This window comes from Astyanax mexicanus, chromosome 16 (genome assembly GCF_023375975.1).
Source record: "Astyanax mexicanus isolate ESR-SI-001 chromosome 16, AstMex3_surface, whole genome shotgun sequence".
NCBI lineage: Eukaryota > Metazoa > Chordata > Actinopteri > Characiformes > Acestrorhamphidae > Astyanax > Astyanax mexicanus.
The window spans coordinates 38,513,541-38,538,111 of record NC_064423.1 but is presented as its reverse complement, the minus strand read 5'-3'; the positions used below and the strand labels follow the sequence as shown (position 1 = coordinate 38,538,111).

Genomic DNA, 24,571 nt, shown 5'->3' with positions numbered 1-24,571 from the left:
TTATCTCAGTTAGAGGTGTGCCATATTATATTGAATATGCAATAATAAAATGTAATTTTCATTTTGTTAAAGTTGCGTATTTATGACAAATCGTGATATTATTTTAGAGCCATATCGCCCACCCCTACTGTCTAGAACTGTCAGCGTGAACCAAAATCCAGATTTTACATCCTCATTCAATGCAGGAGACCCCACCCACATATCCCACAGGTCATGTGACAGGGCAAAAGTCATGGGAATCGACCCACGATTTTTAAATCCCGTTCTGTGCTGCTTTGCGAATGCCAGCCCTGGTTCTCTACAGTGAAAAGCCTGAGTTGTGAGTTCTGCTGAATTCCAGCCCGTTTCCGTTCACATTATCTGCATAGTAAAGATAGAAAGTGTCCAATAGTAGCTGAAGAGAACAGATCTTTGCATAGTGATTCAAGCCACCCGTGACCTGTTTGAGCCGTATTCAAATCATACACACACTGTAGCTCCATCTGAAATGAGTATTTCCTCCTGGAAAACGTGTAAAAATGGCTCAAACAAGAAACCTGTGTCCAGTACGCCTGTAGTAACATTGCCGCTTCAGTCCCGCAGAGTTCGTCTGTTAACTTTTGAAGAGGTATTAATAAAGATTAATAAAGATAACGTGGAACAAATCGTTACACCTTTGTAAACCTTAATGTCGAGTAGCATGTCAGTCATATTATAACAATAAATATCTAGAATGAAGAACTATAACTACTCTATAACTAAATGGAATGAACACAAATGAACAGAAATGAAACAAAGCCTACAGTAAAGTACAATCTAATAGCTTACCCTGTTTTCAAGAGGTACTCTCGACTGGTGTGTCGTGGGCGTCACTGAAAAGACGCCACAAGACGTCAAAATGTCTGTTTGTCCTAAGTTAGACACTGAAAATTGGGGCTAAAATTGTGTAAAACGAGTGTAAACAGCATTTACTGTACATCATAAACATGTACGCTCAGTTATTATTACAATTATTGACCTTAAATTGCCTGTCGTCAAATCCAACCACAGAAAATCCAACAAATCTGAAAATTATAGAAAAAAATAAATCAGTATTTTGCTACTATTTTATTTATTTTGACTTTAGTTTGATTGCAGGCAGTTTTAACCCTAAATATTTAATGTATTTATCTGCTCAACTTCATTTCACTTGATGTTAACATACATCCATTCCAGCAACTCACTTAAAACTTAAAAAAGTGTAAACAAACCAAAATACTCTGTAAAGCATTTAGGTGCTCTTATTCTTATCTGGGGTAATTTTGATGAACTTATCCTGTACAACAGCGGAAACTCTTGCTCTTCCTTTTTACTTTCCTGGGGCGGTCCTGATAAGTGCCAGTTTCATAATTAGAATCAACGTTTTTGATGGTCTTTGCAGCTGCAAGGATACTTTTAAAAGTTCTTGAAATGTTTCAGATTGACTGACCTTTGTTTCCTAAAGTATTTTTTTCTTTGCTTAGTTGAAAAGTTCTTGCTTCTCATAATCTGGATTAGAACATTATTTAAATAGAGTTATTCACTGTATACCTGTAACTCTACCTCTTCACTACTTTACTTTAACTGATGCTCTCAAACACTTTATTAAGAGACAAGAAATTCAAGTAATTAACTCTTGATGAGTTCAGCACAGCTGTTAACTGAAAGCCTGATTTCCAGGTGACTCTACCTCAAAAAGCAAGAAGTGCTATTTTAAATAATATAAAATATATTCTGGTTTGTTAAACACTAATTTTGATCCTCGTTTTTCTTCATAGTTTGGACGACTTAAGCATTAATCTACAGTGCAGAACATTTTAAAATGATGAAAAAAAACACCTAATTTAAAGTGTGGCCAAACTTTTGACTTGAACTGTATGCTATGGTGTCTCCGGAGCACAAATTTAAGGGTTAAAGCAACACATGAAGCATTAAGGACCACACAGTTTCCAGGGATGTTTCCATGTCTTTTTCAACAAGACAATGTAAAACCACATGCTGCACAAAATATAAAGGCATGGATGGCTGTTAAAAAAGAAGATACAGATATTAATCTATTATGCTAGACCTCATTTGTGAGCAAAAATAACAGTATTACAAGACAATACACTAATTTCCCTCCCAACCTTTTTTTGGAATGTGTTTGGAAAAGAGGTTGAGCAGACAAAAAATAATAATATCTGAGGATTATACTAATGCCTGCAATCAAATACAACTACAGTAAATGTAAAAATAAATTGAGGTTCCACAAGTTTGCCCAGTTCATTGGAAAACGATTGGAAATAATATTCACCTGTCATCTCTTCCTGATACCATTACTGATATTCAGCCACATTCAGTCAATCAGATTGTTTTCATCAGATCTTTCATGCAGTTCTTTTTGTTCTCTTCTATTTTTTTTTTAGTTTTTACACCATAGTATAATAATCCTATTAACAGAAATCAATAAACCAATCATACTGATCCTAAACAAAAAAAATCATCATACCTGTTTCCATACAAAAGCATAAAACAAAATAAATGAAGAGAAAAAAAAAATAAAATTCTCCAGTGACAAAGGCAACATTATCATTCATTTTCGTACACGCCTCAACGTTAACGGCTAGCGTCGCGAGGTGCAGGGCCCCACTGGTATAAGAGAGGTATAATGTACATATTATATAATATAATAATTATAATAATAATAATAATAATACAGTACAGTGACGACAGCAGAGGAAGAGACTGAGTTGGCTGAGAGTTGGTCAAACGCTCAAAAACAAATAAAAAAAAAAACTAAAAAAAATTAAAAACCCTTACTGATATCCTGGCTCAGCTGAGGAATCTGCAGTGTGAGAGAGATGTGCAAAATCAAAGGAGAACGAAGAAGAGGAGGAGGAGGAGGAGGTCAATGTGACCGGTAAGAAAGAAAGAAAGAACGACAAAAATAAAGTGTGTGTTTGATGGTTTCGCTCTCAGGCTGGGAGGACGACTGGCGGCCCTCGGCATCCCTGAGTGCCTGGACGAGAGTGACGTGATGAACCTGTGCTGTGTATTGTTCTGCAGACGAGCACCGAGGAGGCATCGTGTTGGAAGCGTGACTGGAGTGAAGGTACCGCGAGCCGGAGGACTTCAGTAGGAACCAATTGAAGAACTCAGCAGCACAACAGCCAACTTTATCTGGGCGTCTGGTCGGTAGAGAACGAAACCGAAGGAAGAAATTACAAGAAGAAACCGTTTATCGTCTTTAAATGACGACAGCACTGGCAGAGAAAGTGTGTAAGTAGAAAGTTGAGTACGTCGAATGTTGTTCAAGTGCGTCAATTGGCATAACGAACATATTCATTAATTTATATATATATATATATATATATATATATATATAGTCCATGTGTGGGCCTGTATGAGCCCTGCAGAGGCCAGTTGTCTGTCTGGGCACTGAGAGAAGGCCTGTGGCGAGGTAGTTTTATTCGTGGATTTGAGCTAGCCAGTGATGCGTTCCAGCAGCAGGAGGAGGAGGAGGGAGTCCAAACACACTAGAACAACCATGAGATTGACTGACTGGCTGAATGTGGGGCGTGGCTACATATGCCTGACTCCCTCCCTCATGTCTCCTCCCTCCCTCCTCTCACTGTAGTTCCTTGTGCAAATAGTAGAGGCCCTCCATTTTTACGGAAGTGTTTTACTGCTTTAAGGGCTCGAACTGTAATATAGTCCGTTTTCAGGCCCTGAAACTGGAATGAGAAAAATCTCCATATGACAACAACATGCTTCTTGTTCGTATCAGAGGAAATCAGTTCAAACATTCTTTACCCTGCTGTAATTTGTAATCGTATAATTTCTTATATAAATAAGCTTAGAGTTTTTGAGTTTAGAGTTTATGTTAAAGACATGTTTCTCAAGCTCAAGCTGTTCTATAGAGCAGTTTCGCTTGTAATGCTTCCGCTTCCATAATTCCCGCCATATTCAACAGCAACAAGCGATATAAGTCCCCGAACTTCCGAGCGTCCGTATGTTTGATCGAGCTTCTAGGGCAGCTTCATAAACAGCCCGTTATCCATGGAGGGCACGGGCATGGGGAACGGGAACTGGAACAAGTTCATATCAGCGGTCAGAGCAGCCATGGCGGCCGGGTCGTGCTCGATTTGTGTTCTAAGCGACGGATCGATCTTCTCCAGCCGTCGCTTGAGCCGCTTGGCCTCCCTCTCGCGCACCAGTCGCGCCTGCCTCTTCTCGGGAGTCTCGTTGGCCCGTTTAGCTCGCATGGCCTCGCGGTCTCGCTGCAGCCTCCTCGCCCGCTGCTCGTCCGACTCCTGCATGCGCTGCATGCGCTTGGCCTCGCGGTCCCGCAGACGCCGCAGCTCGCGCTCCTCCGCCGTCTCACACGCTCGCTTGGACTTCTTGGCCACTCGCTCTCGCTCCAGCCTCTGCATGCGAGCCTCCACTGGCTCGTTCCTCCGCCGCGCTGCCCACTTCCTCATGGTGGGCGACTGGCTGCCCACCAGCTGCTGGTAGGCTATGCAGCTGTTGCACACCAGCAGGACGCCGGCCGGGTACACGGGCATGGGGTTAAGGAGGTCTGGGAGAGGCGAGAGGCTGGGCGAGGGATTGAGAGCGTCCGGGAGGGAGGGCAGGGAGGGGCCGGAGGAGAGGATGCTGTCCTGGAGTGGAGGCAGAGCGGTGCCAGGGCCGGGGCTGTGGCCATGGCTAGGACTGTGACTGGCACCATGGTTGGCACCGTGGTTGTGGCCATGACTGTGGCCGTGGCTGGAGCCATGGTTGGGCATGGAACCAGCGGAGAGATGCTGGGACATGGAGCATGCTCGCTCTACGCTGCTGCTGATCTCCAAGTCACTGGGGTTGAGGAAATCTTTCAGCTTTTCTCTAAAACAAGAAAACACAAGAAAATAAAAAAGTTACACTAGTTGCCCTCAATTGTTCTCCCATTTTAACCCTTTTATGCATTCATTAAGACAATATGAAACAGGATTTTTCTTTCAGGCATTATTTTAAATGTAATCACTTAAAGGAGACATATTATACCTCTATTAACACAAGTAAGAATAGGTCTATGAGCTATAGTTTATAACATGCTCATGAAGTTCTTTGCACAAAATTACTCTCGCATAAAGAGATTTCATCAGCTCTATTCTTGCCGTTTAAGGGATCAGTCACTTTTTTATATTACCACACGTTAGTGTGAGCTTGTGTTAAATAATAACACCCAAACAAGCTAGTTAATGCTTTAAAAAAAATGTGTTTTGCATAATATGTCCCTTTTAAGAGTTTTTCATGTGTCTACACAGGTGGACAGCTTTATTAACAGCACAATGGGCTTGTCTTGGGTACGAGGGGAAGTTTTTTCCGAGCTGTGGATCAACTGTGTAATTCCATTCCTCTCTTTTCTGAGTGAATAGTTGTTGTTTGCTGTATTTTTTATTTTTATTTTACTTTGATAAAAACTCTCATACAGTGAGGAACAGCAGCAGGAGCTCCACAGATAAAATGGTGTTCTCATTTCTCCCCGGGCAGGACAAAGCATGACGAGCGTTTGCCTCCACAGAGCTTAGCTACCGTCGTCACTCTAGTGTATTAGCTTATTATACTAACTGGCTAGCATTAGCTAGTGAGCTCTATCTGCTTCTTTAGCGGTGCTGTTCTACACAGCGCTCCACAGCGCCTCTAGCAGTTTGGGGGTATGTGAAAAATGCATACCTGTTTAATTTCCTCTCCTGTGTACATAGAAAATAATGACAATGTGTAGTGACCACAATGTGTGAAAGGGTTATATGGGACAATGACTCCGCCTCTTTACCAGCTACCACCAATCAGTGCAGCATCACAACACACTCAGAGGAAAGCGCCGGATCCTCAGCTGTAATATATATCAGCTAACAGATGCCTGTGCTGACCAACATCACACTAGAAGTGATGTGGGGAGAAAGCGCCACCTACTGTAACTATCCACAGGGAGCATGACCAGTTGTATTCTCTCGGACTCCGGCTGCTGATGGCAAAGCAGAGATACTGCAGTGAAACTTGCCCTCTTTTTTTTAAGGGGATGTCTGGCAACCCCTCAGTGTTGAAACAGCACACTGTGCGTTTTTGCTGCCTCATGCTAAAGTGACCTCATTTTCTAGCTCCTGTGTCCTCATTTCTCCCTACACACACTATATATAAAGAAAAGTATTGAGACACCTGCTCAGTCACTGGTATTAAAAGGAGTTCATCCTGTTTTTGTTGGAGTAACTGTCTCTATTGTCCATTTTAGAAGGCTTTCCACTGTAAGAATTTGATTGTATTCAGAAAAGAATGACAATATGAGTGTGTTAAACGAAATTACCAACTTACACACACATTTATATTTCTTTCTTCATTTACTTTCGCTCTACCTATTTTTTCTCTTTTCTATCTAATATTCGTCACATACAAAACAAATTCTTATTTATTTCCCTATTGTTTTTCATAGATTTCAGGATTTCTTTGTTGTTGCTGTTCTTTAATATTTGCCTTTTTTAAATATTTTTTCATCTCCCCCACATTTTCCTTGGTTTGGTTTGATTTCTTTTGCTATATAAAAGGGTTCTTTTGTTCAATCACTCCCTCCTGTTTTGCCTGTTATTTTGCTTATATTATTATCTCACTATTATATACACAATTACCACAGAAAATTTAACTCTATATAAACAATAATGAAGCTTAATTAGTCATTTAGTCAGAGCAGTAGATACACTCACCAGGTTTGCTAATCAGTGAATCAAGGGATCAAGCTGATCTTATAAGAAGATCTCGCCTTAAAATATTGTAGCTAAATGCATTTATAGTGTATCATCAGTTCAGGGCTCATCAGTTTCCTTATCCAGCTGATTGGTCAGGTCTTGGTGATGATGATAGAATCACATGATCGATGATAAAGAGAGAGTGTGTGTGTGTGTGTGTGTGTCTGTGTGTGTGAGCTTCTCAATGATTCAACACTGTATTCGTCTAGAGGTTTCCTGGATCCACATCGATTCACACTCGTGAAAAATGACTCACGGCTGTAAGTGTGCTCTACAGACCTGTTGAAGTTGCTGGTGTCAGTGAAGCGAGCTCCACACACAGCACAGTTGGACAGTCGGTCTTCTGAATGAATGAGGAGGTGGCGCCCGAGAGAACCCGGCGAGCTGAGGGCGCGGCCACACACCGGACACACGTAGTTCTTACTGCTGCCCACCACTGACGTGTGCTGTTCAGATTTCAGTATTAATTTAGCTTACGTCAATTTAACTTTATAATATACAGTAACAGCTTAACAGTTTAAACACTGAATTGATCCAGATTATGAAGGAACGCATAAGGAATCATGTAGTAACTTAAAACTACTTGTTTTAACTTGTGGTTTTTGAGGCTGGTAACTCTAATGAACTTATCCTGTACAACAGAGGTGACCCTTACTTTCCTGGGGTCTTCCTGATGAGGGCCAGTTCCATCATAAAGTTTTTGATTGTCTTTGCAACTGCACTTGACAATACTTTCAAAGTCCTTGACTGATCTACATTTTTTCTTAAAGTATTTGTTTCTTTACTTATTTGAGCAGGTTTGCTTCTCATAATCTTACACCATTACACCATAACTGAAATTACTAGATCTATTCATTGTATACCTGTAACTCTACCTCTTCACTACTTTACAAAGGATGCTCTCAAACACATTACAAAAATTCTTATAAGCAAGAGGTGCTACTTACATATATACACATAAACATATGTATATATACACAGTACAGGTCAAAAGTTTGGACACGCCTTCTCTTTTTCAATGCGTTTTCTTTATTTTCATGACTATTTACATTGTAGATTCTCACTGAAGCATCAAAACTATGAATGAACACATGTGGAGTTTTATGTACTTTACAAAAAATGACCTGACCCTCCACAGTCACCGGACCTGAACCCAATCCAGATTTGAGGTTTGGGGTGAGCTGGAGCACAGAGTGAAGAAGGCAAAGGAACAACAAGTGCTAATAAACACCTCTGGGAACTCCTTCCTTCAAGACTGTTGGAAAACTTTTCATTTCAGGTGGCCACCTCTTGAAGCTCATTGAGAGAATGATGCCAAGAGTGTGCAAAGCAGTAATCAGAGCAAAGGGTGGCTATTTTGAAGAAACTAGAATATAAAACATGTTTTCAGTTATTTCACCTTTAGTTTGTTAGATACATAAAACTCCGCATGTGTTCATTCATAGTTTTGATGCCTTCAGTGAGAATCTGAAATTCAAATAGTCATGAAAATAAAGAAAACGCATTGACAAAGAGAAGGTGTGTCCAAACTTTTAGCCTGTACTGTACTTTAAAAAGAATATTCAGGACATCTTAATCACAGAATACTGTCTGATGAAATTAAAGCTCTTTACTGGATCATATCAGCTTATTATAAAGTAAAAATAATTAGAGTGGCTGTAAATAAAGAAGCTTTGTGGGCGTGTCCTCACCTGGTAGACGTGTGCGATGAGCTGCTCCGGGCTGCTGAACTCCAGGGTGCAGAGGGGGCATATATAATTACTTCCCATGTCTGACCGTCCATCACTCTCCTAATAGACACAAAAGAGACACACAGAGAGGATGTTAGACACAGGTTCACCAGCAGATGACATGTCTCTCCAAACCATCACTGATCATCAGTAAATTTTACATTTCATTTAAAGTAAATCAAGGGAGCAGAGTCTGGAGGAAGAGTGGAGAGACACACAGTCCAAACTGCTTGAGGTCTAGTGTGAAGTTTCCATCAATCAGTGATGGTTTGGAGATTCATGTCTGTCATCTGCTGGTGTTGATCCACTGTGTTTTATTATCAAGTCTAAAGTCAGTGCAGTTTAGTTTTCCCACAAAATCTTACAGCACTTCATGCTTCTTCTCTCTGCTACTGACAACTTTTATGGAGATGAGGATTTCATTTTCCAGCAGGATTTGGCACACTGCCCACAGTACTGCCAAAAGTACCAATTGGTCTTATATAATATTCTAATTTTCTGAGACACTGACGTTTGGGTAAGTGTGAAAAACATCTATAAAATATGAGTTACACATTTTATTGATATTCTATTTTTTTTATGTAGTAGTAGATCTGCTAAGGTCAATCAGCCATTCATTTGTTCATTATCCTTCAACATTAAGGAAAAACTATCACCCAAACAATGGAAACCCCCGTATTGTCTTGCGCTGGCCTGGGTTACCGAGGCCTCAGTTGGCGCTGTTACCAAAGTGCTTGTGAGGTAAATTTATTTTATTGCAGTGCGGAGTTATTGTGTTTGGATAGATGGATGGATTTTCTCACATTTGGAGTGTTTAAGAGCAGTTGATATCCAACTGGAAATACAAAAGCCTGCAAAAAGTGATGTTTGCACAATATGTCCCATTTAAAATTGTGGTCTATTTCTATTGTTCCTTGTTTTTACAGAGCAGGAAAGAGCAGCTTCTTGCTTTGTGCTTGAATAGTTTGCAGAAGAGGGATGAATATTAAGTAATACGAATGGTGCCGCGTTACGGCTGGCACGTGCCAGGCCACCTGCGCCATTCCACGTCTAAAACCGCAGTAGGTACAGCAAACACCAACCTTCAGTCTGGCATTAAAAGCAGTGAGCTCAGCTACATGGAAAGAGCAGGCTGATGGTAGAGGCGTGGGTGGGTGTGTGTGGGATATATCAGTTGGTGAATTTACAGTACGGTAGTAACAGTGTACGACTCTATACACTATCTGTGCTCACGGCCAGTGGAACTGCCAACGACTGTGAGGAGGCATCAGCGTGGCATATGAGCACATCCCACCAGTCTGTGTGAGTCACGCCGACTGTCGTACCGACACTTTGTACCCTGTTGCCATAGAGGCATGAATCACACTTCAGAAATATCCACCAGGGAACATTTCTTACTACACACAAAAGCTCCTGACAAAAGCCCAGAATGCTCTGATTCAACACTGTACACGGACAAAAGTCATAAGACATCTGCTCATTCATAGATTCTACTTAAATCAAGTGCATGAAAAAGAGTTTATCCTGCTTTTGTGGAAGTAATTGTCTCTATCGTCTAGGCTAGAAAGCTTTTACGTAGAATTAAAAGCACTGCAGTGAATATTTTATTGTATTCTTCGACAAGGGAGGTCTTGGCGAGGTCAGGGTGTTGGATGTTCACCACTCAAACTAGCACGTGCCCAACCATGTGGATGTGGCCATGCGGTTACCTCGTGTTTACTCCTCACTCCACCCCTGGCCCCCTTGTGCTTCTCAGGCAGCCGCAGGCTGTCACTCACACAGACACAGAGACAGCGCTGTGTATCTACTTCTTGTGTGAACAATCAAATCACTGCAACATGACATGTTTGATTTAATTGCATAAAGTGACAAAGTGACAAGCAGCCCTAACTCAAACCCATATCATCCCATACAAAAGTATTGTATTGGACGTAGCATCAATTCAACAATCTAGAAAACACAGTTACATTACTCCACAGCTCAATGCTAAAGAAATAGAAAGCTTTAAATCCCTATCCCACGCCTTGCATTAGAATAAGAATGGTGCCAATAGATTAATTTCATAGCTTTATTTATCTGCCCCAGAGAGTCTTAATCTATTGGCAATGCTTTTTTTCTGTACAGGGACTAGACAAGCTGCGTGAGTGCATTTATTTGCACATCTTTGTCAGCAATGGGTGCAACTTAAAGTAGCCGAGTAAAGGTAGATTATTAAAAAGGGTGTCCACAAATATTTTGGCACAGAAGCTGCGCCCCAAATCCTAAGCTATACCCGAGGTCACTCCTTCCAATATGGCTGTTCCAAAGTGAAGGGCCTTTGCAGTTTAATTTCATAGACACAAGAAGGGTGAAGATTAGCACATGCCTCCTCCAACACATATGAAGTCAGACTCTATATTTTAAAACTGCTGTTGATGTAGCATTGCCGAGTAACATCACAGTGCTAACACTCGGAGGAATGGTTGAGTAGGTTTTTAACACACTAGGGTCATAGCCGACATACTAGGGTCATTTTTACGGCCGTACTTAAGTCAGTTCTTCAAACTGTGTCATTAAAAAAATTATACAAAAGCAATTATAAAAGATGTTTTATATTTAAAAATGTATGATTTTTTCAGGTGCTGCAGTTTTGCATCTCACTTTCATAAAAAAACTCAGTCTATCTGAGTGCAGTGGTTTGCAGTTCATTAAAATGTGTTTTATAGTAAGTCTGTCTTTACCAAGATGACAGGTTGGAGCATCTTCTCTAGTTAGTAGATGTTGGTGCGTCAACATGGAGGATTCTACATTTTGTAAGGATGGTTTGGTGTAGACGACTGTCCATTCTAGTGTAGGTTCGTCCAACTTTTTCCTCTATGTCATACAGTTTGTTAAATGTTTTACTGTCCCATTCATTCTGCCATTTGTTTTTGAAGTATGTGAAGAGTTTTGGATAGCTGTACACTCAGAGGAAAGCGCAGCGACTCCGATCTGATACACCAGCTCACAGACGCAGCCTTGTGCTAATCCACATCACCCTAGGAGTGACCAATTGTGCATTCTCAGGGCTCCGGCAGCTGATGGAAAGTTGCATGACCAGGATTCGAACCAGCGACTTTTTTACCTTAAAGTGGGAACGCTTTAGACTGCTGGACCACTCGATAAGGCTTACTCCATAACAGTTAGACTCACCTCCTTCACGTCTCCATGAAAGGAACACTGGCTCCCCCTACTCGTCATGTTGTCATCAACTGATGAGCTGGAGGAGTTCTCTTTATCCAGGTCACTGTCGCTATCATCTGCAGACACGAAACATTCCATTACCACAGCACGGATTACACGCCCCACAGCTGACCTTTCATTCATCTCCAGCTTTTCTGATAATAAGCAGCAGCTAATCATATTAATAAGTTCTGTTTACGGCTGTGAGACTGACCGGTTATGTTGTCCTGCTCGTCGAGGTCAGGGGAGTCGTTGCTGTGGCACGCTGGGTTTTCTGCAAACTCGTTTCGAGCCTCCATCTCTGAAGTGTGCTGTGGGCCAGAGAACCCGGTCATGTGAAACGGCCCTGCGGATGAAGGAGAATACGATGTGAGGTTAAATCAATGACAGAGAGTCAAAGTGGAATGCCCTTAGCGTATTAATAACATACACTATTCAGTAGGGCTGAAGATATTGGGAAAAAAGTACATGGCAAATTACTTTTTTTGACAATATATATCGCAATATTGAACAATGCAGGGCCCATGACGTCACCAGCCCCACCCCCACCAGCGTACTGTCTTGCGTCCGGACCGGTCAAGAGCTGAGTCAGCGCTGAGCTCTCAAAATCAGAGGAAAACAGCAATCCGCCCTTTAATCAGGCATTTAAATGGCTTTTTAAAAAGGTACATAAAAGTGTTTTTCTGGGATTAAAAGCGTGAATTCAGCTGTAACTGGAAATATCTGTGCTACAAAACTGTGCTGGACTGAGGTGCACAGCTTTCAACACGTGCTCAAGTTCACAAGCACGTGCCCAAACATGTGGATGGAGGCCATTCGATTACGTCATGTTTACTCCTCCACCTCCCCATTCTCAGGCAGCAGCAGCCTTTCACTTACACAGACACAGAGAGAGCACTGTGTATCTACTTCTTTTGTCAATAATCAAATCACTGCAACACGACGCGTTTGCTTTAATTGCACGTCCTGCGATGTGACTATTGCGCATGCACACAACGCTATGATGATCCTTAAACAATATATTGTGCAGCCCTACTATACGGACAAAAATATTGGGACACCTGCTAATTTTTTAGTGTTTCTTATGAAATTAGTGGCATGAAAAAGGGTTTGTCCTGATTTTGTTGGAGTAACTCTCTAATATAAAAGTAGGCTAAGGAGACGAAACGGTCTAAATTTATATCAGAACCATATTTTTAATTTAGGTTCATACAATATCTTTTTGATATTGAAATGAACATTATAAAAATAAAGTATACTTTATTTGAAGGCTACCTACCACAAGGATTTTAAATACATTTTTCAAGCATTGAATAGTGTTATTATAAAGCAATATTTTAAAATTTATTTCTAAGTTCTATAAATAATTTTGAGACATTCAGACTAAAGTAGAAAGTGAAGATGTTCTATTTATAACACCATCATGAAAGTTTGCCCTCTTAGAAACAATATCTAAGGAGTTATAATATAACATCACTCATGCATGTTATATCAATACAGTCTTACTTATTTCATAAAAATAGTTATATCATGTTGCAGGGAATTTATTAGCTGGTTGGTTGAGAATTGGTTGAGAACCTCAGATAGTAGACAGCAGGATTACACAGCAGACTTTTTCTGAGGGTGGGATCTGTATCTACTGTCCGTGGCAAGTCAGCAGATGAAGTAAATACTTTTAAATAAGAACTTTTTTTTTGCTTCTGCCACAGTTAAGCATTAATTCGCTTGTTTGCGTTTCGCCATTTAGCACAAGCTAACGCTAACATGTGGTAAATCCTCAGCATAAACATAGTGTAGCCAGCAACATCTTATCTTATTTGCATAAAAGTGACAGAACCTTTAAACAGCTCACTCTGAAAGGGACTGAAACTGGTAGAAATAGAGGTGGTAAGATATTTATCTTTATCTAAGAGCGATTTAGTGTAAAGTACTTCATGCAAATGAACGTAATGTAATTTTTTTTTTTAGCCCGTAGACCTATACTAGCAAAACCCAGCCTAACCTGAAGCAACAGAAGATCAAAAGACATCAACAGCATCAATTCAGCTTACAGTACAGAACCCTGAAACAGGGCTCAGTTCGTACTGAGCTCCATCTCACTTCTGCTGACCAAATCAGGGAAGAAAAATCAGGATGCAGCATAATTTCCCCACACTATCGTACAGCTTGTGAGGATTCTGCTGTACTGAAGGAAGCGCCTGCGTCGTAGCCCCAGGCTCTGCATACATTAATATCTGAGCTCTGACATATTCTATACTGCACTGTAGCTGCAGAACTCAGGCCAGAGAACCTGTCAAAACATGTCGCTCAAAACTGCTGACAATAATACATCAACAACACGCTCATAAATGTGCATAAACGTCCCAACGATAGTGGACATCCTTTCTAACAAATGCATTTAACTATTTCAAAGAACCAGTGTGTATTATATTTTCTGTACTAACTCGTAAAATGATCAGGGTTGTGATCAGATATTAAGAAAACAAGTTACTTATGCTTTTAGGCATCTGTTAAAAGGGGGTGGGACAAAATATTGATATTGCCATATATCAAAGCTCTTTTATTTGCGATACATTATCCATTCATGGAGTCAGTTATAGATAGGTGCCTTAAACTCCCTAGAACCCCCCATTTAACTTACTAAAATTACTGCTTTATTACTCCAGATGGTGGCGCTATAAACAAATTAATAGGGTAAACATGCAGTGAAGTATATTGGTTGTGGAATTCTGTGAAACTAAATTTAGGAGTATTTAATCCTCTTCAGTAGCACAGATGCCATGAAATATTGTGTAATTAGAATTGTCTTGCAATATACTGAGTCCCCAGAAGGACTACAAGACGGACGCCTGCCAAGCTGCTAACTTGTTCCTGAACAAGTAGCTAAGCACTGAGCATCAACTTGTTAATCAACTAGCAAAACTAATATTTTACGTGTAAGTTTGGGCTCCGGGTGGTCCAGCAGGCTAAAACGCTGCCCCTATGGTTCAAATCCTGTTCATGCAGTTTGTCATCAGCTGCCAGAGCCCCGAGAGAGGGCACAATCGGCCTTGCTCTCTCTGTGTGGGTACAGTAGATGGCGCTCTCTCCCCTCATCACTCCTTGGGTGATGTGGATCAGCACAAGGCTGCGTCTGTGAGCTGATGTATCAGAACCGAGTCGCTGCGCTTTCCTCCGTCTGATTTCACGTGTCGAAGGAGGCATGTGCTATACTTCATCCTCCTGATGTTGCATTGCTAGTGATAAGGGGAACCCTAATGAGTGGGTTGGGTATATGGCTGTGTAAACTGGGGAGAAAATGGGATAAAAATTAAATCTAAAATTATTATATAAAAAAAAAAAAATATATATATATATATATATTTTATATATGGATTATACAGTAGAGTATAGTCCAACAAAAGCAGGATAAACTCTTTAATACCCTGGATTCAATTCCAAAATCCAATACTTCTTTCCATATAAATTACTGTATGTGCATTAACACATATTTAGACACATATATTACACACAAGTAAATTCACACTCTTCACTGCAGCTCTAAAGGAAGCAGGCTGGCGCTGCCGCCTGCGAGTCAGTGCCTCGACTCGCTCGACTGAGAAATCAGCTCCTCCAGAAGCTCCAGTCCGCCCACACAGACCTGCTCCTCCGAAACCAGTGCGCATCTCATTACAGCAACACTACCATACAGCCTACAGACTCGCAGCACCACTCTAAAACCTAATTACGCTTAATTACCCTGACTTTCTCTTCTTAATAACACTCTCAGAGAGAAGAGGTGACTCGCACATGAATTATACTGCCGGTCATGTTCCCCTTATAGTTTACAATACAGTTTTTAAAATAGAACAAATCAGTAGTGATCATATACCTGATTATAGGAATGTAACAATAATGAATATCATTTAAAATCAAACTCTGTTGTGTTTTACTGTGTGGCTAGTGTGTGTTAGACTAAAACACTATAAAGCTTAGTTTTACTTCAATACAATACTTTTTTATATTCAGTATTGTTGTATCTGCTTTTACCTTATTTATTCTGTATTAATGCACTACCTCTTATATTCAGTTAAGGTATATGTATAGTTTTGTACTGTTTGTATTTATATATTGATGTATATATTATTTGACCACTGTAGTAAGTCAGATACTTATCTTGAGGTTACAGCATTTCTTATTTATATCGGACGGATGGACCGGATGCTTGTTGTAGTTTTAAGCTTAGTTTCTGCTTCAAGCATTTCGGATGGAAGCATATACAGATGGTTGTTGCTATAGTCACCAACAGTTGTTCAATAGTCTTTTTTTACAGAATGCACAAAGTTTCTGATATCAACTAGAGACCGACCGATATGGGTTTTTCTAAGGCCGATGCCGATACCGATCATTAGTGGTCAGAGTCAGCCGATGGCCGATGTGACCTGCCGATTTTTAGGGCCGATATGCTATCGTATTATATTTATTTGGCATGCTTAAAATCATACTAGTAAGAGGAGGCACAACAGTTGTAAACTTCACACAATTTATTGAAAATAAGGTTAGCATTTTATAGTGACTTTAATGTTACTATATCACTATATGTTAATAAAAAATATATTAATTTTATTTAGATTGTATTATCCATAACATTTTATTTTATTCATTATATAACATATGTTCTATATACACTATATATTCATGTTTATAGTAGAAATATTATGTTGGCTATTATATAAAATTTACTGTAGGGGCCTACTAATTAACAAATGTATGACTTGTTGCAGTCTGTTAGTCTATTAATTATTCATTTTAATATGTTTAACAGAGTGCAAGAAGACTTCCATAATGTGACAACTTTAGATAGTTACTCCAAAACGGCAAAGCTCATTTCTTCTTCAACTCCATGCAGTTGAAAACGAATGGACATCGGAGGACAATGTTATAAAATGTTCACATTAGGACTGCAGCTATTATTTTACAAAAATGGGTGACGTTTAAATTAAGAATAAAATTATAAATAATGCAAAAACAGACAGGTGCTGTAATTTAAATATAGCTTTATCTGTTTTTTTTTCTTCTTCAAATGAGCTCCTTAGCCAGAGAAACGCGTCTCATCAGCTGTACTGGAGGTTCGGTGCGTGAGCGGAAAATGAGTTGAGAAAGCTGAAGAGCGCGGACTTTATAGGTTCAGGATAAAATGAGCTTTTATCAGAAAAGTCTGGAGGGGGTTCTAAAGTAGAACCCGACAAAACAGAAAATTCTGCTCATCGTTTCATTTAATATCTAACAGCGCAACCCGCTTTAAACGGGTGAGTTTTACAGCAGAACAGCAGGAGGCGGCATGATTTAATGTCTGTTTGTAGTGAAGGAAAAAGAGATGTTTTATTTTAACTCCATTATTTTAGAAACTATTTGTTTTATTAATTCGTTTACAATAAAGCTTATTTATATATAAGGAGAAGTACAGTCCTCTAATAATCCTGACTAACCAGTAATTATTATTTCAGGGCAGCTGATGCTGCGAATATCCTTAAACAGTTTTAGTCCTGCCCTTTTTCATTTCGTCTAAAAATAATTTAAATACTGAAAATATCAAGTGTTAATTTGATTTTATTTACTTAGATTTTCGTTTCTGAAGAAGAGACGGCAGTTATTTTATACTAGAGCTTATAGATAGGGCTTGCCTTGCATAGTCAGGGCGCATTCCAAATGCACTCCTGCCATCAACGCTAAGCATAGTTTCGTTTGGAGAGAAATGCTACAACACAGATGCAGTTGAAATTCTATTCTTTTTCAGTAAATGAAGCAACATCACAGATTACTAATCATGAGAGAAAATATAGACTTTGGGACACTGGATTGTAAAAATGGATGCCTTACCCGTTGAAAGTCTTGCTCACTCTTGAAACCTTGCGCTGCGTTCCAAGTAGCTGCCCGCAGATGTGCCGGATTAAAATCGGCGCGGCCAAATAAGAAAATCGGCCGATGCCGATTGATAAAAAAATAACAAAAATCGGCCGATTAAATCGGCTGGCCGATCGATCGGTCGGCCTCTAATATCAACTGCTGTGGCTTTCCTCGGTCTACTTGTTTGACATCTGTTACTTAGTACACCAGTGATGACTTTCTTCTTCAAGGCATTCAGTACAAACGATTATACTGGTTATGGCAAATATTTGTGCTCTAAAGACCCTGATTGATTTTCCAATTTCTCTCAGCTTCACAATTGCTTGGTTTTTTATTCATAGACCCTCATTACACCTCTATCTATAAATGCAGAATCTGCACAGATAAAAAAACTAATCTGAAACTGAGCATATAGACATTCAACTCATGTCCTAATACTTTTGCTCACAAGAAAAATGGGTGGGTTCAGACAGAAGGTGCTACCTTCTAAACTGTGTATCACATCCAGATGAAAATACATGGAAATAAAAGAATAGAAGAAATGTTGATCTTTTGTCTCATATCTCTTCTTGTGTATGAATGAAGTTACATTTATAAAGCACCTTTCTAGAAACACAAGGACGCTTTACAATTTACAATATACTCAGCAATCATCCACACACCGGTGAGAAGCAACAGCCAATAGCGCACAGCGTACTCTCAACCAGAAACAACCATCCACCTGGAGGACGGCATCGGGCACTATAGCATTTACCCAGGATCTGGACACACAGTCATACATACATTTACACACACACAAACTTGCATACATACCGCACACATACACACTAGATCTATTTAGAGTATTAATTTCATTCTGGACAATTTTAGAGTATCCAATTTACCATGTTTTTAGACTGTAAGAGTGTCCCCATAGAAAACTGATTCTTCTTTTCGCTATCTTTTAATGTCAAACCCAAATGTTTTCAGTCTACAACAAAAATGAGGGGGTTGGCCTCACTATTCCAATACTTATGGATGAGGTATGGATTAAATATTGTTATTATTATTATATTTATTATTATTTCCCTTTAAAACATTTTCAGGCACTTTTTTCCTCTTCTCTTTTTGCTGTGTCAGTGTGAAGACCCCCCCTACCCCCGTATCTGATCTAATCAAACTGTAGATAATGTGATCTGTTATCTCTGCTGTAAACATTCAGGTTTTCAGTGGAATGTTATCCCAGTGATCAGTAGACACTGTTCCTCAAAGTTCTACCTTCCCTTCCTCCACCAATCCGTCAGACCCCACTCACTATGTGTCTGAGCCCATTAAACTGAGGGTTTGATGGGGTCTGATTTGCATTGGGGGGTGAGTTCTGCCTGTTCACAACTCTGAACTGCCACAACAGACTGGCTCTACTGCAAGCAGCCGGTGATTGATGTGAGGGATGCCCATCCCCCACTGCCAGGCTCTGTCTGTACATCTGTCTCTCTCACACACTCAATCTATCTATCTATCTGTCTTTCTCTCTCTCTCTCTCTCTCTCTCTCTCTCTCTCTATCTATCTCTCTCTCTCTCTCTCCTCCTTCCTTCCCTCTCTCTCTCTCTCGCTCTGCCACTCTGATGTTATCTCTCAGTCTGTGTGACTGTAGGCAGGAGGTGACGCAGTGTCTGTCTGAATCCAGACAAAGAGACAAACTCATCAGCCTACACACACACACACACACACGAAAGAATCAGTGAAGGCTGGCAGACGATGGGGGGAGGTAAAAAAAAAAAACAAAAACAGACAAAAGGAAAAAAAAGGGGGAGAAAACCAACAAAACTTAACTCAAACAATAAATGCTGGAAACCAAAAACAGTAAGCTAATAGTCGAAAACCAAAAACATTAAGATTTGATTAAAAAAAAAAAATTGCTAAATGTTGGAGACAGAAACCATTTGCATAAATGTAGGGGACCAAAAATATTGGCTAAATAGTGGAGAGCAAAAAGATTTAGATAACATTGGAGCCCAAAAATATTTAGCTAAATCATTGGATTAAATGGTGAGCTAAACATTGAAGACCTAAACCATTGGCTAAATGATGGAGAACAAAAACATTTGGCTAAAAGATGTAGATAACATTGGCGAACAAAAACATTGAGCTAAATGTTGGAGACCAAAAATATTGAGTAAACCTTTGGGGACTAAAAACATTGGCTAAAATGTTGCAGAGCAAAAAATTTGGCGAGCAAAACCATTGGCTAAATGTTAGAGACCACAAACATTTGGCTAAATACTGGAAACCAAAAACATTAAGCTAAAGGGTGGAGAACAAAAACATTGAGCTAATATTTTGGCAGCCAAAAACTCTAAGCCAAACATTGGCGACCAAAAACATTGAGCTAAATGGTTGAGAACAAAAATGTTGAGCTAAATGTTGAAGGCAAAATAGATTTAGCTAAAATTTGGAGAGTAAAAACATCAGGTGAAATGTTGGAAACCAAAAACATTGAGATACAGAACAGAGCTGTATTTACAAGCTTTGATTTAAAGAATAAAAGAGGGGTAGAATACCAACAAAACTTAACTCAAACACAAACCAAGCAAGGGGGTGTGTATAACCCATACACCCCCCCACCCCCCACACACACAACCAGACACACACACACTCAACCCTCCCACCAAACCAGACAAACCAAAATAAAGGGAAAAAAGGACCCAGACCCGAACAGACAGACAGACAGACAGACTGCCCGACAGGAAACATTTGGCTGGACGGCCGGCTGGGTGAGTGGGGGGTGGGGGTGTCGTGAGGGGCCCATGTCTGTTGGCGAGTGCTCTACTTTCTCAGGGTGATGAGAGCGGTGATGGGAGTGATGGTGAAAGGCCAGGACATCGGATAATCCCAGTCATCCGATTCCGAGAGTCTAACAGGCAATAAACACCTCAACACTCTGCACAACCTTCAATTACAAAACTGGTCAATGCAGTTCCCTCAGAGACGGTGAGCAGAACTTCAGCTCTGTTTCTGTTTCTGTGCTACAGGTGTTGGTTGCTATCACTGTTCCTCGAAGACCATTTAGGAGGGTTTTAATAAGAAAGAAACTACTGGTTAAATATTGATGACCAGAAACATTTAGCTAAAATGTGGAATGCAAATACGAATGGCTAAATGTTGGAGACCAAACTAATTTAGCTACAGATGCATCTTTAAAAAATTACTTTCATTGAGAAGTTACTTTATTTCAGTAATTCAACCAACACCAGCAGATGACATGTCTCTCCAAACCATCACTGATCATCAGTAAATTTTACATTTCATTTGTAAATCAAGGGAGCAGAGTCTGGAGGAAGAGTGGAGAGACACACAGTCCAAACTGCTCGAGGTCTAGTGTGAAGATTCCACCAATCAGTGATGGTTTGGAGAGACATGTCATCTGCTGGTGTTGATCCACTGTGTTTTATTATCAAGCCTAAAGTCAGTGCAGTTTTGTTTTCCTGCAAAATCTTACAGCACTTCATATCTTACAGCTTCCCTCTGCTACTGACAACTTTTATGAAGATGCAGATTTCATTTTCCAGCAGGACTTGGTACATTGCCCACACTGCCAAAAGAATCAATTGGTCTTAGAGAATATTCTATTTTTTGAGACACTATTTTTGGGGTCTTCATTGGCAGTAAGCTTCATAATCATCCACAATAAAAGCAGTATAGAAGCATAGCTGAACTATGAACCATGATTCTGTCATCACTCCATATATGGTTGTGGTAAGATGACTGTGATGCTACTGGGCAATGCTGCATCAGCAGCAGTTTGAAAAGAGGCGGAGTCTGACTTCACATATATCGGAGGAGGCGTGTGCTAGTCTTCACTCTCCTTGTGTTGTGGTATCACTAGTAATAGGGGGTATACAGCTGTGGTAGAAAATGTATAAATAAAAAAAAGAATAACCTGGAAAAGTCTGGCTGCTGTGTTTAGTTGTGGACACCCACAACTACCCACTTCTGAGAGCTATATAGGAGTACTATATGTACTCACTGTAATCTATAGTTCTATAAACCCATATTACACTGTTTTCAGCTTCTTTTTGTGGTTGAAAGGGGCCTGCTCTGCATGTGTGAGGTATGTATGTGTGCAGCTTGCTATTCCCTGATTGGCTGGACGCAGCACTGCAGCCAGATTCATTTGAATAAAGTTGAGTCCTGCTGAACTTTTTCACAGGAAGGCGGGGTTGAGTTCAACACAACCCAGCATGAACCACAACATGCGACAGCTCTCTCTATTGAAACAAATAGGGTTCATCAAAGCTTAAGTGCCAGTGGACACATACCAGAAAGGCTATTTTAAAAATGCAAAAATTCATATTTAGTAATTATGTGTTCTGTATGTCTTACAACCAGGGATGTTACTAATGATAATCTGATGATTATTTTTACAATTATTAAACAAACATTTCTACCATGCCTTCTGTCTCTGCTTCCTGTTCCAGTGCATGTTTTACCTCCCCTGCTTAAACCTGCACAGCTGTGAAAATCAACCTGTTGTCCAGTCTCTACCTTATTATAAAATAAAATATAAAATAAATTCTCATTGCAAAATAAAGCCTGTATTTGTAACATTACTACAAGTAATCGCAATAAACAATGAAATACATTAATTAAATAACACAAATAAAAGTGTAAGTAGGCAAAAATGAAACTTGGAGTTGCCAATTATTTAATAGATATTGGCGATTATATTGACTAATCGATGCAGCCCTACTCACAACACTGTGAGAGATAGAGCTGTGTATTGGCAAGAACTAAAAACAAGATTTCGATACAGGCGTTACGACTTAATATATTGCAATATATTGTAATACTGTAGAAAGCAAAAGCAAGGCTAAATGCTTAAATCAAACGTAAAAATGAACTGTCATAGTATAAAACATACCCTATTCTAATAAGAAAAGTTTAGTTTTTATCCAATCAGAAGAGTAAAACCCAACAACACTGTGATCTAGTGGGCTGGGATTAATCACAACTCTAACCACATGAACCACTGTCTGACACCAATTATTGTAAATTTTAGTATTGTATTAATTTGAAGCTCGATACAGTATTGCAATCAGAATTTTGCAATACGACAGGATATTTTCTTACTACACCCCTAGTAAAAGAGAATAATAAGAAAATACACTGCTCACATATCCTTTCTCTCTCTCTCTCTCTCTCTCTCTCTATGCAAGTACAGAGAGACACTTCACCTGATCCGCTGGACCAGAGGTTTGTTAGCCAAATTTCACATTCAAAACAGCAGGAATGCTTTGTGACATGTTATTTAGAAGAAACAGTCTGAGAGAGAAATGTCTGACAACAAAAAATGAAGGATAGGCTAAACTGCAGATGTAATATAGGGATGATGTGTGGGTGTCTGTAAGTTCAGTAACACAGACAGAAAGCATCCCTCCAGCCAGCAAACTATTATAACATAATAGCTATAACTAACTTTACAGGGCTTACGATTTAATATATCACAATATATTTCAGATAAAAAATGACATAACATAAAATATAGGATTTCACTATTAAGGACAGAGTACAACACTACATCAACACTACATTTTTTACATCTAAACTACTACAGTGTGTGTGGATAATTATCTGTGATTCAATTAATGTAAAATCTCTTTTATTAACTATTTACAGTAGTTTATATCACTGGTGCATGAAATCTTCTAATTTTTAACTAGGGCTGTACGATATTGGTAAAAAAAAAATACATTTAGATATTTTTGTTCAGCATATCTCAAAATAATGCCTTCTAAAATCAAGCAGCAAAAATAACGACTTACCATCTCAAAATAATACGTTCTAAAAATTAAGACATAGATTCTCAAAATAATGAGACAAACGTCTCAAAATAATTCTTTAGCATCTGAAAGTAATGATTCTGAATTATTTAACCTCTCAAAATAATAATGTAGCATCTACAAATAATGAGACAATGTCTCAAAATAATGAATCTGCATATAAATATGATGTAGCATCTAAAAGCAACTACTTAACCTCTCAAAATAATGATTTAACATCTTAAATAATGATTTAGCATCTTAAAATAAGACGATATCTCAAATTACTGAATGGGTACATCAAAATAATGAGATAATGTTAAAAAATAAAGTAGCATCTCATGATAGAATATCTAAAAAAGAATGATTTATCACCTGAGAATAATGATTAATCACCTTAAAACATAAAAAAAAACTCAAAATAAAAATCCACTCCAGGATTTTATAGCTACCCTCCGTAGCGCTGCACCGCGGTAGAGCTGCCCAACAGAGCAGGACCACAATCCCGTGGTGGATTTTTACTTTCCGGACCTGGATTTGATAGGTTTTCTAGTGTAAAGGAGAGTAAACACAATCCCAGTGTTTCTCCCCATTGCGAGCGACTCTGCAGACTTATGCAGACCGGTAAATTAATAAAAAAAAAGCCAATAATCAATCCAATTAATCGATTAAATAGCGTATACAATACCTGCGATACCTACAATTCACTTTGAAAGGGTTGGTCTGTTTTCGTCTTGACATATTATTGCTCCCCTCTCCCGGATGGATTCCATAAATCCTGCTTGTTTGGACGGGCAGCTGGAGCAGGGGAAGCAGGGGACAGTAGCAGCGGCGAGGCCGGGGATGGTGACGTTCCTCCCGGGCACGGCTGAGTAGAAGCTCCGCTAACTAACGCCAGCGCGGTCCGGCTCCCTCCATTCAGTCACATAGCGATCGTTAGCTCTGAGCTAAAACGGGACACTTCTCGGGCTCAGCGTCGTGCCAGATTGACACCGACATTATTAAGGCGGTACAGCCCGAGCTACAGCGCCTTAAAGCGGCAGCGGGCGGAAGAAAGTACCGGGAACGGGGGACCGGCGGACCGGCAGCGCTGCTGATGGAGGGGCTGCTGCTGCTCCCCGCTAAGCTCCGCGGTGTTTACGCCGCAGCGTCCGTCTCTGAAACACTGCGCAGACTGAGCGCAGCCACGCAGAGAGGGCT

The 24,571-nt window shown here is 39.8% G+C and overlaps 1 protein-coding gene across 2 annotated transcripts; it reads right to left on the bottom strand.

The window, feature by feature from the left end:
* On the bottom strand, positions 1-24,571 carry znf821 (zinc finger protein 821). 2 transcript variants are annotated; one of them, XM_022670093.2, is made up of 6 exons: positions 24,060-24,571; positions 11,901-12,032; positions 11,657-11,763; positions 8,447-8,545; positions 7,035-7,201; positions 1-4,860 (listed from the first exon to the last, which is right to left on the bottom strand). In XM_022670093.2, exons 2-6 carry the CDS (start codon positions 12,019-12,021, stop codon positions 4,005-4,007), a joined length of 1,350 nt encoding a protein of 449 aa, XP_022525814.2. In that variant the 5' UTR covers positions 12,022-12,032; positions 24,060-24,571; the 3' UTR covers positions 1-4,004. The 2 variants fall into 2 exon arrangements, with proteins under 2 accessions (XP_022525814.2, XP_022525813.2); XM_022670092.2 differs by having other exon boundaries at positions 24,073-24,571.